At 56.7% G+C, this 15506-nt stretch overlaps 1 protein-coding gene across 1 annotated transcript in view; it reads right to left on the minus strand.

The window, feature by feature from the left end:
* FAM171A2 (family with sequence similarity 171 member A2) overlaps positions 1–15506 on the minus strand; it is a 31507-nt gene extending 16001 nt beyond the window's left edge. Inside the window, exon 1 of the mRNA XM_090044285.1 lies at positions 15337–15506. Coding sequence (XP_089900411.1) covers positions 15337–15448 — 112 coding nt within the window. The 5' untranslated portion in view covers positions 15449–15506. The remainder of the gene's footprint in view (positions 1–15336) is intronic.

Consider the following 15506-nt stretch of genomic DNA (forward strand, 5'->3'; position numbering starts at 1 on the left):
GGGACAGAGCTGTGGCTTGTCCGGGGGCACAGGAAGGGGGCACAGGAAGGAGGGGGGGCAGCTCCCACCACTGCACGTACCCCAGGATGGCATGCAGTAATGTGCCCCCTCGACATGGGGCAAGGGTGGGCTGCCACTGCGGGTTGGGGCTAGGGCAGCATTGGGCTCTTCCCCATGGGGGCTGAGCCGGTCTGAGCTTGGGGTGGGCAGTGTTGGGAGCAGGGCTACAGCCAATTTTCGGGTGGCTGCTGCCCACACAACCCCCACTTCCAGCATCAGCACTATCTACCCTGAGCACAGCCTGGCTCAGCACCCCCGCTGGGAAAAGCCTGGCATAGTCCTGGCCCCAACCTGCAGTGGCAGCCTGCCCTTGCCCCACAGGTCTGGGGGCACATGCCCCCCTGCCCTCCTGGGGTGCATGCAGCGGCAGGAGCCGCCCCCTCCCTCCCTGCACCCCCCTGGGCAAGCCATGGCTCAGTCCATGCCCTGCTTTGCCCCAGCTGGGCAGCACCTGCTCCTACCCCTGCACCAGTGCCTGCCCCACTCCCGCCTTCACTGCAGGGGTCTTGATCTGTCCCCCTCGCCCAGATTTACCAGCCAGACCCAGCTGTTTTCCACACTGCTGGGCTGTGCTCCTGGCCATCTGCATGTTGCACTGTGGTTGTGTGCATGCATGCAGCATTTATCAGCCACATTACTGGCCATGTCCAACAAAAAAAGCTGACTGTCGATACTCTCAATTTTCTTCAAATTAGTGCTGATCCAATATGGGACTGATGTATCGGTGCACCTCTACTGCAAACAGGAAGGTGAGAAACTTTTCATAAAAATGAAAATGAGAGCTTAGCTCTCCACCTAATCCTATGTCTCCAGGATCTAGGGGATTTAAAATAAACACCACCAAATATCATGAGTTGTCAACATTACTTGGGGAAAGGCCTGAGGGCACTGAGGCCAGAAGTAACTGTTCCAGGACCATCAAGTCACGAGCCAACAAACATGTGTCAAAGAGGTTGGAGATCCTCTCCTCTTTGAAGAGCAGACAGGTCAGAGGGGTCTGGTCAAAGGTCAGTGCAAGCTCCCAGTACTCCCTGGCAGCTACAGATCTGGGACCTGCCACAGTATTTTTAAGAGCAAAAATTTCCCTCCTCTCCACCTCCTACTAATGGGAGGATCCTGAAGCACTGGTATTTCCAACTGTCTCCTCTCCAACAGAAGCAAAAGAGTCTCTGGAAGGAGGAACTGGCTCTGGATCTCAGCTCCCTTGAAGGGAGAGGAAGGGGCCTCCGAGTGATGGCGTGTGCAGCTGGATCAGAGCCACTGCAGCTGCCTCGTTCCATTGCACTACCATAAGCTGCCGTCCTCCACCCATATCACTCCAGGGTCTTTGCAATTGGAATGACAGCCACTCCTATGTCTCCTGAGGGGGGACTCCCTTCTCCCCCAGCAGCCCCCCACAGTGGACCTGCATAGCCTGGATAGGAGTACCAGGGCCCCAAAAGATGACTCGGTCAGGCTGGGCTGCTAAGAACTGGACATAAGCTACTCCCACATGCAAGGAAGTTGGGCTCAGCACAACATACAGACAAGGAGGATCTGCTAATGTCAGAACCTCAGCCTTGATCTGGCCAGTGGCCCCTTTCATTGCTTGCCCCAGGGTCAGCACTGTCTTCTTGCAGCATCCCACCCCCATTGGAGGCAAGGGCAGTGAACAGATGGTTTGGGGTGGGGATGGCTTGGGGACCTACATAAACTCAGCACTAGCAAGAGATGCCAGGCCCACCACTGAAGCAACTGCACACCTCTTGCAGCCCCTGCTTCTGCAGATGAGGGGACAGCATAATGTCTATAGGTTTTTTTTCTCTAGTAAGAGGCTCTTGGTGTCAACTGCAAGGGTATTTTACTGTGGAGACCATCCTATGAAAACTGTCCAGGGCTTCCCTGAAACTACTTGACCACAGCAGGACTCACTTAGTACCTCCTTCACAAGTAAGGGGTGCAGGGCCAGAGAGGCAGGGTATGGCTGCAAGATAAAACTTGAAAAACCCAGATCCTGTCTGCTCTCCAGAGAAGCAAGATTTGGGGCCAAATCAGCCCTATTCTCCACATTCCTGGGCTGACCATCACCCTACACCCCAGAGGCACTGATGCCCTGTATCAGACACATGCAGCAAACCCAGACCCACGTGATGTCAATGGATCTCTAGGGATGACTCCAGGAGTGCGGGTGTCCTTCTCCTAACAGAGCTGGGGTGCTGATCACTGCCGACTAGCTCCCAACTACCACTAGTGAGGGCCATTGCAAGGGCCTTCAGAAAAGCCAAGCAAGTCACTGGAGCCAAAGCTTTTACAAACGTACTTGGGAACGTGGCCCTCTGAGCAACAGCTGCAAAGCCAGGTGGCAGGATCCCATAGGAGGGGATTGCCGCATATTTAAAGACAGCACGGCTTGCCTATTTTCCACTGGGGCTACCCCAGACACAGCCAGAGCGGGATTGGGCTTGGCTATTCTAGGCCTGCAGGGTTCATCCAGACCCTAAGGGTTTCTCTAGACACTGCACCAATCAGCAAAAGCACTACAGACACACTTCAGGAGCGTGAAGCAACCTTCCCTGTGGTGCTGCATGCCTCCCCTCTGGCTGTAGTGCTAGCCAGAGCAAATGGAGCCAGAGTGAACAGGGCCTGGATCCCTTTTTCAAACCAAAGGTTCCCTTACTGCCACAGCCTGGGTTTAGAGCTGATCTGGTCACATATGAGGCAACTTCGGTGGTTCTCAACCCCACCACTAGCCTATATTAGCACCAAACTGATCAAAAACTGTAGTACAGCTGCTGGTTTTCTCTGGGCCACAACTGGGGGGCACGAGCAGAGCTGGGAGAAATGGGGGGTGGGGGGAAGTAATCCCAGTACTGTAGGTCAGGACCAAGGAAGTTCAGCAGACCTATGGGGAAGGCCACTGAATGGGAACAGCATAAGGGTTGGGACAGAGAGGTGTAAGCAGAGCTGTGGGCATGGGCAGGGGAAAATGTTGGGACTGCAAAGGCCAAGGAGCCGCAGGTTGGGCCAAGGCAGGTGAACTGAGCTGGGGAAGGCTGGCTGGACTAGCACACTGCAAAGGGGGCTGGCTAGCAACACAGGCGCTGCACATTCAAATGCAGCCCCAGTAGCTCCAGCTCTGCTCCCCTGGGAGCCTGTACAGAGCTGTCTGTGGGTTACCGTCTCCAGGGGTGGGCACAGCCAGCCTCCCAGCACAAAAGCCAACACTCCTCTGCCCCACCCCACACAGGAGTGAGCATGTACACACACACACACACACACACACACACACACATGCACACGCGTACTCACTCTCCCCAGAGACAAGCTGTGCGGGAGCCCCTTGCCTCAGGCGGCTGGCCTGGGCTCTCCGTTTTGGAGAGGAGAGTTCCTGTCGCCCTGGCAACGACCTCATTCATCCTCCCCCCCACAAGAGAAGCATGGCTTTCCCTCAACAGTGGTGGAAAGCAGTGCTCAGCTCAGGCCTGGGCCTGGTACATGCCTCCCCCCTGCTTTACATCCGCTTGGATTAAGCAGAAAGCAGTTTCCGGGGCCAGGCACTGTTGCTAGGGGGTTACCATGGCAGCTGTGGGGGAGCAACAGGTTCCCACATGGGGGAAGCCAAGCGCGGACCGGCCAAGTGCAGGCCAGGCCCCAGCACAGCTACAAGCCCTCCCCCATCGCTCCCCGGAGACACCCCCAGCCCAGTGGGGCTTGGCTGGGTTTGCTCAGTCTTTGCCAGGGCTCAGCCAGGAACCTGGGTTCAGCCTTGGTGCCCACTTAATGCCTCCTGGTTCAGGGGCTGCCAGGCCCAGGCAGGTCTGTGGAACTGGGGCTTTGGGAGCTCCCACCCCCAAGTGCTCCTCGCTGTGCAGCTCCCACCCCCTGGGATTCAGCTCCACCCCGCACTGCGGACAGGCCTCACGCCCACTCTGGGCACATCCCAGGGACGCACAAGGGAAGCAGGGTCCCTGTGGGGAACATCCCTGTGCCCTGGCTGTAGCCCTGGCTCTGGCCACTCCTCAGCTGAGATGCAGGGTTATTTCTGGAAGGCTTAAATCCGTGCCAGCCACCCAGATGTTGTATTTACTGAAGATACTGAAGCCAAACCTGTCTGCTGCTGACAGTCACTTGTCTCCCATGCAGACTCCTGCTGCCTCCCCCCAGGGCCCAGCCTGTACAAACCCAGCCAGTCCTACCTGGAAGGAGGCCTAGGAGCAACTCCTGCAGCACAGAGCTGCTGCCCACCCCTGTCACTGCTCTGGGGTGGTAAATCCAATACTGACTCTGGGCTGAACAGTCTGAGACAGGATGCAACACAGAACCCCCCAGTAACCCCTCTCCCAAACTCCATTCCTCTTTTGACCCCAAAGGCAGGAGGGTTGGCTAGTGGGTGCTGGAGGGAGCAAGGTGGAGGGAGGTGGGGGCAGGACTCCAGGCTTCTAACCACCAGAGCACTCTTTTCTGCATGCTGGGCTCACATCAGTAGGTAAGGAGTGAAGGCTAAGCTGCTGCTGATTTACTTGGCAAGCTTGAGCAAGTCACTGCTCTGACACTGCCTCAGTTTCCCCATCTTCAAACGCAGGATCATACTGGCCCACACAGGGAGAGGTTTAGGCTGAATTAACTGCTATTTGCAAAGTGCTTTGGAGAGCCTGGCTAGCCCCAGGCTGGTTATTTTCATGACTGCATTCCCCCCACCAAGATGCACCAAGAGAACTCAAGCAAGAGACACTGGAAAGGACCAGTGGGCGTCCCTCAGCAAGTCTCGGCAAGCCAGCCACAAGGGAATTCCCGGAATGCTGTGGGTGGCAAGATCCCCAAAAAGGAGGGGCTCTCTGCTCCCCTTGGCACCTGCTTTCACAGCACCAGGGAGGTTAACAAGTCCCTGATTCTGGATCTGAGCCTGGCACCTTGGCATCTATCCCAGCCAGCAACTGACAAACCAGGAGCCTTCCATCACACCCCCAAGCACAGCATCAATTGACACCCGCCTCCCCCAGCTCCCAGTCTCGGGGAGAGGAGGGGCAAGGGAATGCTGGATTATAGGCTCTGGAGGCATGGACCAGCAGAGCACCAACATCCCAGCACAGCACTCCCAGTGCCCCATCTGCCTCAGCTCAAAATCTTCTTGGCCACCAAGGGGACAGGAGCCATTCAATTCCCAAAGCTGTTCTGTGAGTACACAGGGCTAAAGCACATAGGCAACAGCCACCCACAGACATCTTAATGCCAACTTGCGCTACAATCCACCCCACTGAGGCTGTGAAGAAACATCACCACTGATGAGACAATGCTCTTCCCGACCCCATGAGTACCTCTCTTGTGCCTGGCTCAGCCCCAAGGGACTCTGTCTGAAGGGATGCAGTTCAAGCTGTGATGGGTGATGCATGAAGACAATGCTCCAGGGTTATCACCAGCTAGGACTGCAAGGATCAACCCATGACAGGCTGCTGCATCCTGACACTCCAGTGCATCTCTGTGATAGAATGCTGCATGAGCCTGCTGTGCTGAGACCAGCAAGCAGGCAGCAATGCATCACAGTCATGCAGCAGCCTGGTGACATGCAGACAAAACTCAGCAATGCAGACACACCCGAAATCTGCCCAGTGTAATCTCAACACGGCAACAACCTCGAGTCATGGCACTCCCACTGGAAAGACACTAATCGACAGCCTGGTCTCAGAGTGCTTTTGGGGGAAGAGAAGATACTCCAAGGGATGCAAGATCACCTAGGAGAACTGGAGACAGGCAGCAAGCCTTCCTGAGATAGGCGTGACTACCTTTCCACTAGTACATCCCCTGAGCTAGTAGACACCCCAGGCTGGGCATGGGTTTAGATCCTAGGTAGTGCAAGGCTGAGTCTGGCTTTGAATTCACTGTAGAAGCAGCTGAAGTTAGGGAGAGGCCACTCCTAGTACTAGCAAGCTGTTGAGATGGGAGGGCTTCCACCCCACCATTTAGTCCCTCACTTTTCCTCTAGGGCCTGTACAGTCCATTCTGACCAGTGTCAGGACAAAAGTGTCGCAAGACTGACCACCTACCATTGCTGACCTTCGGCAGACCATCGGCAAGACTAGGACACTAAGATGCTAGAAGTGGGTGTGTCCAATGGCCTGCATGCCCCTGAGGGATGTGGTGAGGAGCGTGCATGTGGCCTTGGCAAGGATAAGAGCATGAAGCTGTAGAAAAGTATTAGGCGGGTCAGTTCCAGTTTCACAGTCATTCCCTCATGCTGTCTTTTGTGGGTCCTGGTTCCAGTGGAGGGAAGCAATGCTGTGGTTGACTGGACAGGTCACCTGGGAGGAGGACAAGGTCTAGAGAGTTACAGCAGGGAAGGAATGGAAGCAAAAGTCAGGACTCCTGCTTCTATTCTTGGATCTAGGAAGGGAGAGGAGCCCAGTGGCCAGAGCAGGGTGGGCTAACAGCAGTGCGATGCTATTGTGAGCAGGTGCACAAACTGCAGAGGCATCTTTAACTGAAAGTAAGCAATTGCTTGTGAACACAGCAATGAGCCCAGCTCACAAAGACACCTCAGAGAGTTCCCAGCTCCCAGAGCAAAGCACGTTGCCAGGCCTCTGCTCAGCAGCCAGTTTGCAAAGTTGGGTTTGTGTCTGGTGCTTGGTGCTGAGATCAGCTCAGCCTGCCTTTATGGTTCCCTGCCAGTTTGGTGCACGTGAAGGAAAAAGGCTCAGAATCACTCTCAGAAGCTGCCTAAGCTTGACGCTGCAGACAGGTCCCTGCACAGGTCCAAGAAACCCCTAGATTCCTCAGCCAGCACCTCAGATTAAAGCTGGTACAGGGCCTTTGCAGGGTACAGACCATGAGCCAGGCAGGGGGTCTGCACAGCCAGGTGGCAATTCAAAGACTTTTCAGCAGAGACAAGACGTGCTGGGAAGAGCAGTGACAGGGCTCTGTGCTCACCTGGCCTGGATTCTGGATGCTGCCTCTAGTCAGCAAAGCCTGGGAACACAGGGGTGCCATGAGTCAGTGCCTCCTCCTACTGTCCCAGCTCTGACACGTAGCAGCAAAAGGACAGCAAAGGCAGTGAGCTCAGAATCTGTCCCCTCCTCCCCCTAGAAGCCTGGGCTTCCCTGTGGAGTCTGGGTCCAGATGTTACCCAGATGGGATGGTTGGTTCAACAATGACAGGAATTTTAGGCAGCCTGCAACAGGGGCATGCCACAGTTGGCCAGGCCCTGGGGACAGCCACACCCGAGGGGGTGCCAGAAGCTCCCCTGCCCCCATGCATACCAGGAGTAGCCAGGACACATCACGTAGACAAGGCAGGAGACCCTCTCCCAGACCACGAGCAGAGCTGGAATGTCCCCACTTGGAGGAATGTCCTGCAGCTACATACCATGCTCAGGCACTGCAGCAGCTGTCTGGGGGCTGCCAGCAGCTGGCACAGTCTGTCAACTCCCATGGACTGGGCTCCACCAGCGGTGTCAGAAGTTGATCTTGCTGTCAGCTCTCAGGAGGAAGCAGGGACATCTCCTGAGCACTGGGTCACCAGATCGCAGTTCCCACACCCCAGAACCATGGATCCCCACTTTCCCTTTTGCAGGCACCAATCCCAAGAGTCAACCCCCGTTCCTGTACCTGTATCAGGGGCAACTTCCTAGCAAGTTAATCATTAATTAGGCATGAGGCCAGCATGTTGGTTACAGACCTGGATCATAGCCCATGACCCGGCCCGGGCCCCCCTCAAACTGCCCACTGATTTGACCATGACAAGGAGCCACCACTCTGCAGAAGGAAGTCCTGCCCATGCTCCCCACATCCGCCAGTAACTCAAGCTGGGAGTTTCCTCATCCTGCTTCTGCTCTCTTTAAGGACAAAGGCTCTTCCTGGCTGCTCAGCCCAGCTTGCTCCTGCTAGGAAAAACCCATTGCTGCTGGGAAAGGGATGGGGCAGGGGACTGGTCACTACCAGCTGTTTCTATCACCTCCTGGATGCTCTACTCACACACTGATGCCCCACCCCTCCTAAAAGGTAAAACCGTAGAAGCTCAGAGACCTTACCCCGTGGGCACAGTACAACCCCCCTGACATGCATGCAGCTCCAGCCTGCAAATCCCAGGGCACAGCCTGAGCTCTAATGTCCCTAACTCACCACCCTTTGCTTCACAACTGGTCTCAGTAGCCTATGGACCAGGTAGCACAAAAGAAAATTCAGGGAAGGTAAGTACATATCCCTGGAACAGTGCCTCCCATTTCCATACTCCACCAGAACCACAGCAGAAAGAGGGACTGGGAGTCCTGATTCCCAGAAGCCCCCACTGTTAGCAGTAGGCCCTGTTCCCCTTCCTGAAAGACCAGGGCCCCATAAATCCATTTCACATGGCCAAGTAGAACCCTTAGGAGCCAGCTGGCCCCAAGCCCTGCAGCACCAGGACTATGTCTGCCAGGAGCCAAGGACCAGGTCCATTTGCAGAGGAAGATGTCCGAGCACAGGAAGAGGCTGCACATCCCAGCTGTGGGAATGCCAGTATCCCTTGCAGCACCCTCCCCACCAGGGGCACATAGTCCTTAAGAGCATCTTAGGCCTAAAACATCAACCAATCTGACTGTGTGGGGCAGGGGTAGACTCTTCCTCCGTTTTGTACCCGACGCCCACTCAGAGGCTAAGCGGATCCTCTGAAAGGACAGAGCACCCCCCTGCAGCCTAAGGACAAAGCACAGATTCCCAGGATCATCACAGGGCCCACATGGGATCAGAGATATGCAAGGAGCCAGGACCCAAAAACAGACATCCCTCCCACATCCATACAGCATAGGAGGAGTGCAAGAGTAAGCCAGGAAGTGATTCCCAGCTGCAAATAAGCCCCAGTCCTGTTGGGGCTTTGTGATGAGAGCAGAGGTCTGGGGTCAGGACTCCCTCACTGCACACTCACACTGTGCTTCTGTTTCTTCAGATGCTCCGAATCCCAGTTTCCCATCCCCAGGCAGCACCTCTTCCCTTTAACCCCTAAAAGTGAAATGTGGGGGTGTTTTGAGAGACTCCAGGTCAGCCCCTTAGCTAAGCCTGTTCCTCAGTCACTTGTATAGTCACTCCAGTATGTCCCATCAGGTACAGGGAAGTAGCCCCTGCCCCACAGCGCCTACAGTGCAATGAGCTAAGACAGACAAAAGGTGGGAGAAGGGCAGTCCTACAAGGAGCAGCGCTAGCACAGATGGGAACCAGGGCCTGGCAACGCCTCAGGGCACAATTTTCCTCCAAGTGCCCCCAGGGTGCCTTATTCTTCTGGAAGCCAGCCCCAGGCACTGAACTCTCCAGCCCCAGATCCCAGAGCACTGTACTGTGGTGAAGAAACCTCCTCAGTATACAAGGAGGGAAACCAAGAAACAAAGAAGGGAAGTGACTCATCCAGGGTCACATGGGAAGTCAGTGGCAGGGCCAGGAATAGAACCCAGATCCTGACTCCCAGCCCCACATTCAATAATGCAGTTACTTCTGGGGCAGGGCACGGCTGCTAACACCCAGCATGAAGGGAGGAATCATGGCATACATCTCTGGCTTCACCAGAATGGCAGGTGGGAGTTCAAATTCAGTCAAGGATCTGGTTCAATACAATGAAGCTCCCTGAATCCCCAGTCTCCCTTCTTAAGGCTTGAACAACTCGTCTGTTTGTGTCAGGCTCTGCACCTTGGTGTGGGGTTCCAGGCAGCCCTGGTCTGGAGACCTAACAGACCTTTCCATACCAGTACTCCCTCCGGAGCACCCACCCACCTGGCCCCACAACCCAGCAGGCCTGGGCATTGCCCCTGTCACACAATTGAAAAGGAAATGTGGCACAAGGGAAAGCAGAGCCTGGCCTCCTGTTCCAGAGGGGTCCCAGAGTCACCCCAAAGGATGGCCAATGCTTTCTGCCCTGAGAACTGAGCAGGGCTTGGAACACCCCCTGGGCCCCAAAATGGAGCCCGCACCTGGGGGCCATGGGGAAGGCAGAGTGTCCAGACAAACCAATTGCTGGGCCCGTGGCTCTTCTGTGCTCCTAGGAGCACACCCCTGCCAAGAGACCTGCTTGGCAAAGAGCTGCTAATTCAGGGGCACCACATGTGTTGGTGCCTGTAAGGCTGGGGAAGGAGGTCCCTATCCCCTCTCACACACACACAGCTGGAGATGGTGGACACAAGCCAAAAGACCCCCACCAGAATGGCCCTACGCTACAATGGGTATCTGTGCCTGGGGCCATGAGCACCATCCAGCACCTTCTGTAACATGGAGGGGCAAGGTGAGATACTGCTGCCCTGCAGGGCTAGGCAAGAAGCAATTGAGAGCACTGACTTCAACCCACACCTCTGCACAGCCCAGCTAGAAGAAGCACGTCACAGCAGAACAGGAGAGAGGTGTGTGGTAGAGCTCTAAGGGAGAGCCCAAGGCTGGAGCAATGCAGGGAACAAAAGCCATATACAGAACTATGTGGGAGAAGCCAGGGCTAGGATAGTAGAGGGGCTGTGGGGTCAGGGTGGAGGTGTACAAGCAGGACTGTAGGGAAGCATGTGTAGCTATACTCAGCCAATACCCAGTTTGAGCGCATTCTCTGGGTATTGGAGCCAGAGACCAGGACAGACTGAGATGACTGCCTTTCTGACTGTAGCCAGGTTGTACTGCCCTTGCTGGGGGCTGGGAATCCCCACTGTACTCAGATCAGAACGAGAAGACAGTCACAGCTTCAACCACCCCGATACTATCTCCAGGAGTGAATCAAACTCTTTCAAGCACTTACAGCTGGGGGCATGTTCTGCTGCTCTGGATCCAAGGGAGACCCACAACTGAGCAAAATGCTGGGGTGGAAGAGGACAAACAAGTCAACAGGAGCACTCGGAGCAATGCTGTGGCAAGAAGGGCTAACATGCCGTTGGCTGTATAAGCAGGAGAGGAGTAAGTTGAGCAGGGAGGGGAGGCACTGGTGAGACTGATACTGGACTACAGCCCTTTGCTCTAACACCACATTTTAAAAAGGATGGTGTCAAGGAGGAAACGGTGCAGCAAAGAGCCGCCAAAATGATCCACAAGCTGGAGAACGTGCCTTGCAGTGAGAGGCTTCAAGAGCTCAATCTGTTTAGTTTATCGAAAGGAAGATTGAGCCATGACTTAATTACAGTGTGTAAGTACCTCCATGGGGATGACATACCCGGCACTAAAGGGCTCTTTATCCTAGTGAGAAAGGCAGAACAAGAACCAAGGGCTGAAAGCAGAAGCCAGACAAATTCAAACTGGAAATGGAGCACACGTCTTTAACAGGAAGGAGGATTAACGCTGGGACCAACCCCCAGAGAGTGGGGGGAGCCTCCATCTCAATGTCCTCAGACCCAGACTGACTGTCCCTCAGGAAGACACTACAGCCACACACAAGTTACTAGGCTTAGTACAGGGGTAACTGGATGAAATACAGTGGCTGGTGCTACTCAGGAGAACACACTGGACAGTCTAATGGTCCCCTCAGGCTTCAGAGTCTATGGACTGGCATAGGGCAGTGCCAAGGGCAGAGCTGCTCTACAGCTACCCCATGCTGGGGGCAAGCATCTTGGCCTCCTCAGCAGCAACAGGTTACTAGTAAATGGTTACTGGCCCCAAACACCTGAGAAAAAGGAGGAGTCACCACCAGGGATCCAAGGGGACCCCTCTACCGGCACAAGACGACCAGGGCCTCCCTGTCCTAAGCTGCTCTGCCATGACTGGAAGAATTTGTACCAACCCCAACAATGAAGTTGGGCGCTGAGAATGCAGGTCTAATGGGAAGTGTGCCGAGACGCAGCAAATTCACCACATGCAGTCCCTGCATGGGAACAGCCCATCCCCACTGCTGATCTGGGTTTCATTTGGACCTGAGACTTCAGGGACAAAGGCTCCACAGCCCGTTAGCGATCTTTGAGCCTTCTCAGACATCTTGGGGGTAGAGGGGGGAAATGCATTGGGGGTCTCTGTAGAGACTGGATGTCCCTCCCCCCCCCCACACCGATCAGAGTCAGAGGTACTAGAAATAACCTCTGTTGCTTCTGCTCAATGCCCTGACTTTACACCCGCCATGGCCTCGCGCTGGGACTCAGAGCTGGGGGCGGGGAGAAGAATTATTCTAGGAAGCCGGTGTCAGGCACCATGGCAACCGAGGGAGAATTCCCGGTAGAGCCTGGTTTTCCCGACTCCTCCCCGAAGGAGCGGGTGGCCCAAGCTCAGCAGAGCCATCTCTCTACAAAGAAATCAAGCTTCCCCCCCAGCCCTCTCACCAGGAGGCTGCAGATGGCAACCCCTCTGCTGGACATAATCTGTGCCAATAAATCCAGGCCTCCCATCAACAGGCTCCACTTTGCTCACAGATGCCAGGTGGAGATGCACGGGCATTTTCCAGGAGGCATCTAACATGGGGAGTAAGTGAGGAGACATGGAGAGAGATGCCCAACCCCCTGCTGCCTTAGCCCTGGGCAGGGTCCTCTGAAGAACCCCAGTGACCCTGCCTTACCTTTTTGCTGCCCCACGCTGGGCCTTACCCTCTCAGCAGCATCTTAAATGCTACCAATATAAATCAAAAGCCCTAAACTAGTAGCAGAAGGGCGCTAATAGCTATCATCACCCTGCCCCCCAGCCCCATCAGGCCCCAGGGAGTCATGCCTCACCACCCTGGAGTGGTTTCCTAGATCCAACCCCCACCATGAATCCAGGGACTGAGTTCTCACACACACTTCTGGGCACATCCATGTCCCCACACCAAGTCAGCCTACAGGGGAACTGCCTGGACCCAGCTGCCTCAGCACAGCAGGCTGGCAGAGGTTACACCCCCATAGCAGGAGCAAGCTCCAAAACACAACATGACTGACATTTCCAGTCCCATGAATACTGTGGCTTTAACCAGCATTGACCAGTCCATGTAGCTCAAAGTGCCTTGCAACCACAGAGCTTCACGCTAATCCTGCAGGCAGGATGTTTCACAGATGGGAATACCGAGGTGCAGAGAACAGTGCGCCATGGGCTGCAAAGAGCCAGGGACAGAGCTGGGTTCTCCTGATCCCATCCACCCCACAGCCAGGCCCCTGCACTAACTACTAGACCAGGATGTCAGTAAGCCCTGCCTCCATGCCCAGAGGAGCCTGCACCAGGCCATTTCATTCCCTCCCTGCAGCCCCCACTCAGCCTGTGCAGCGAGCACACTGCAGCACTCTCTGCCAGGGAAGCGAAGCGGGGCAGATGGGAGGAGACAGTCACTGGATTACACGTCGGGGAAACAAGCAGGTTTTGTGGGTGAGGCCAGGCCCCCATCAATCAAAGGATGAATGAGAGGCCCCAACGGAGTGATGGGCAAAGTGCAGAAGAGCCCCCTGCACTGTGAGGGGTTGAAAGAGACAGCAGGGCTTGCTGTCAGGGCCAGGGAGCTTGCATCCTGCCTTTCCACTCAGGAAGGGAAGCCCCTAGTATTACCACGCTTGGAGCACAGAACCAGCAGCAGGCTGTGACTGCTCAGAGCCAGGCCCTAAGCTGGCTGCAGTGGCCAAACTAGCATTATAGCCCACCACACACGAGAATCCCATAACCAACCCTGTGCCTCCCACTCCCCAGACATAACCAGCCTCCTGGGCTGATCATAAAGGGTGGGTGAGGGCAAGGGAAGCCTGGCTGCTATCTTCTTCTCAGCCTAAACACAGATCACATGAGACAGGGGGCATCCTCAGGTCAGTGGGGAGATGCTGAATGGATAAACAGAAGCAAAAATACAGCTGGGGAAGGCCCTCCACATTAGCAGAGCCCTCCATAACCACAGAGCCTAGGATGGCACAGTACTGTCCCCACTGGGCTCGCCACGTCCTGGCACTCTCTCTTGTTCCCAGGACTCCTCCCAGGACCAGCCAGCTCTACACCGGAGACTCAGCACCCTTCTTGCAGAAACACCAGGCACCCCCAGAGCCTCTGTTCCACTGGTGCTGCGTGCAGGAAGGAGCTGTGTCACCTACTGCCATGGCGACTGGGGATGGGGTGATCCAAGCCCTGTAGATCTGGGCTGTGGGCTTGATCCAAAACCCAGCAACACCATGGCAAAACCTCTGCCTTCTCCTGGCCCACCACTGGCCTGTCTTGGGTGCCTGGATCATAGGAGCAGACAGCCCAGGGGGAACATGGGGACATGGCTCAAGTCAGAGCTACCTTTGCCCCCTCCCCACAGAGACCTCTGCCCAGTTCAGGGGCACGTGGCTCATAGGAGGCAGCAGACGTGCTGTGATGGGGCCTGACAAACCCCAGCCCGTGTCACAGGCCTCCAACCTTGACATGTGAGGGGACAGGCCATGAACCAACTCCCTTGCCCACCTTGCTCAGCACACCCGAAATGCAGGGACCCTCCATCCCTGACTGAGCAGAGCCAAGACAAGCTGGTCATACCCTTGGCGCCATGGAGCTCTGGCTCTCTGCCCCTACAGGGCTTAGCAGGTGGCCAGGCTCCACCAGGGTCCAAGCGGCACTCTCAAGCCAAGCCCACCTGCCCGTTGCCTAAGCACAGGTCCCGGGCACACCATGCACTGCATGCCCCAAGCCCTTCCTCGCCACCCTGTGGCATGTCTTCCACGCAAAGCACCGAGCTGAGGGGAGCCAGCCTGGCAGTCACTTGGACCAGGCCTGGCGGGGAACAGCCAGAGGGGCCTGTACGCAGCTGGGAGGTGACTCCCCATGTCCTGTGACCACAACCACCTTTGTTCCAGCCTCCAGAACCCACACCGGGGCAGGACAGCCAGCCGCGGGGCTCCTGCACTGGATCCCCTGAACCTGGGGGGTCCCACCCCGCTCTGCCAGGGCTCAGCCAGGGCTGGACACCGGGCAGGGCACCACCTGCCACCCCACGCTTCAACCCACAAGGAAAATGGCTGGGATCCAGAGCTGGGTCACACGCTGCCTGCAGCGGGGGTGGGGGGACGGAGCCGGAGGGGTGTGCCTGCAGGCGGACAGACACTCCGGGGCAAGGGAGGGTGGACAGACGGAGGGGTGGGGATGGCCTCGGGGTGTGGGGGAGGAGAGGGGGCAGACAGACGCTCAGACAAGGCGGGCGCCCGGGGGAAGGGGCAGACGGACAGATGCCGGGCGGAGCCACCGGGATCACGTCCCCCCCGGGGTGGTGGTGGGGGACCCGATTCGGCCCCTGGGCGCCTCGGCCAGCAGCAGACAATGGTGCCGCAGCCCCGGAGAGAAACAAGGCGGGGACGGGGGGATCCGCACCCCCAGACACGCACGCACGCACACACACACACATGCACACACACACACACGCGGGGCCGCGCCCCCGCCGCAGACAAAGGCCCGCGCCCCGCTGGCTCACCCTGCGGGCTGGGAGGGTCCCCCGGAGACTTGCCCAGCGCCGGCCCGAAGCCGCCAGGGAAGAGCAGCAGGAGCAGGAGAAGGCGGCTGCAGCAGCACCGCCGGGCTGCCATGGTGCTGGCGGCCGCTGCCCGCTGCCCCCGGCCCGGCCCGGCCCCGCCCTACCCGGCC

This window comes from Crocodylus siamensis, chromosome 4 (genome assembly GCF_052110815.1).
Source record: "Crocodylus siamensis isolate JL-2025a chromosome 4, ASM5211081v1, whole genome shotgun sequence".
Classification (NCBI taxonomy): domain Eukaryota; kingdom Metazoa; phylum Chordata; order Crocodylia; family Crocodylidae; genus Crocodylus; species Crocodylus siamensis.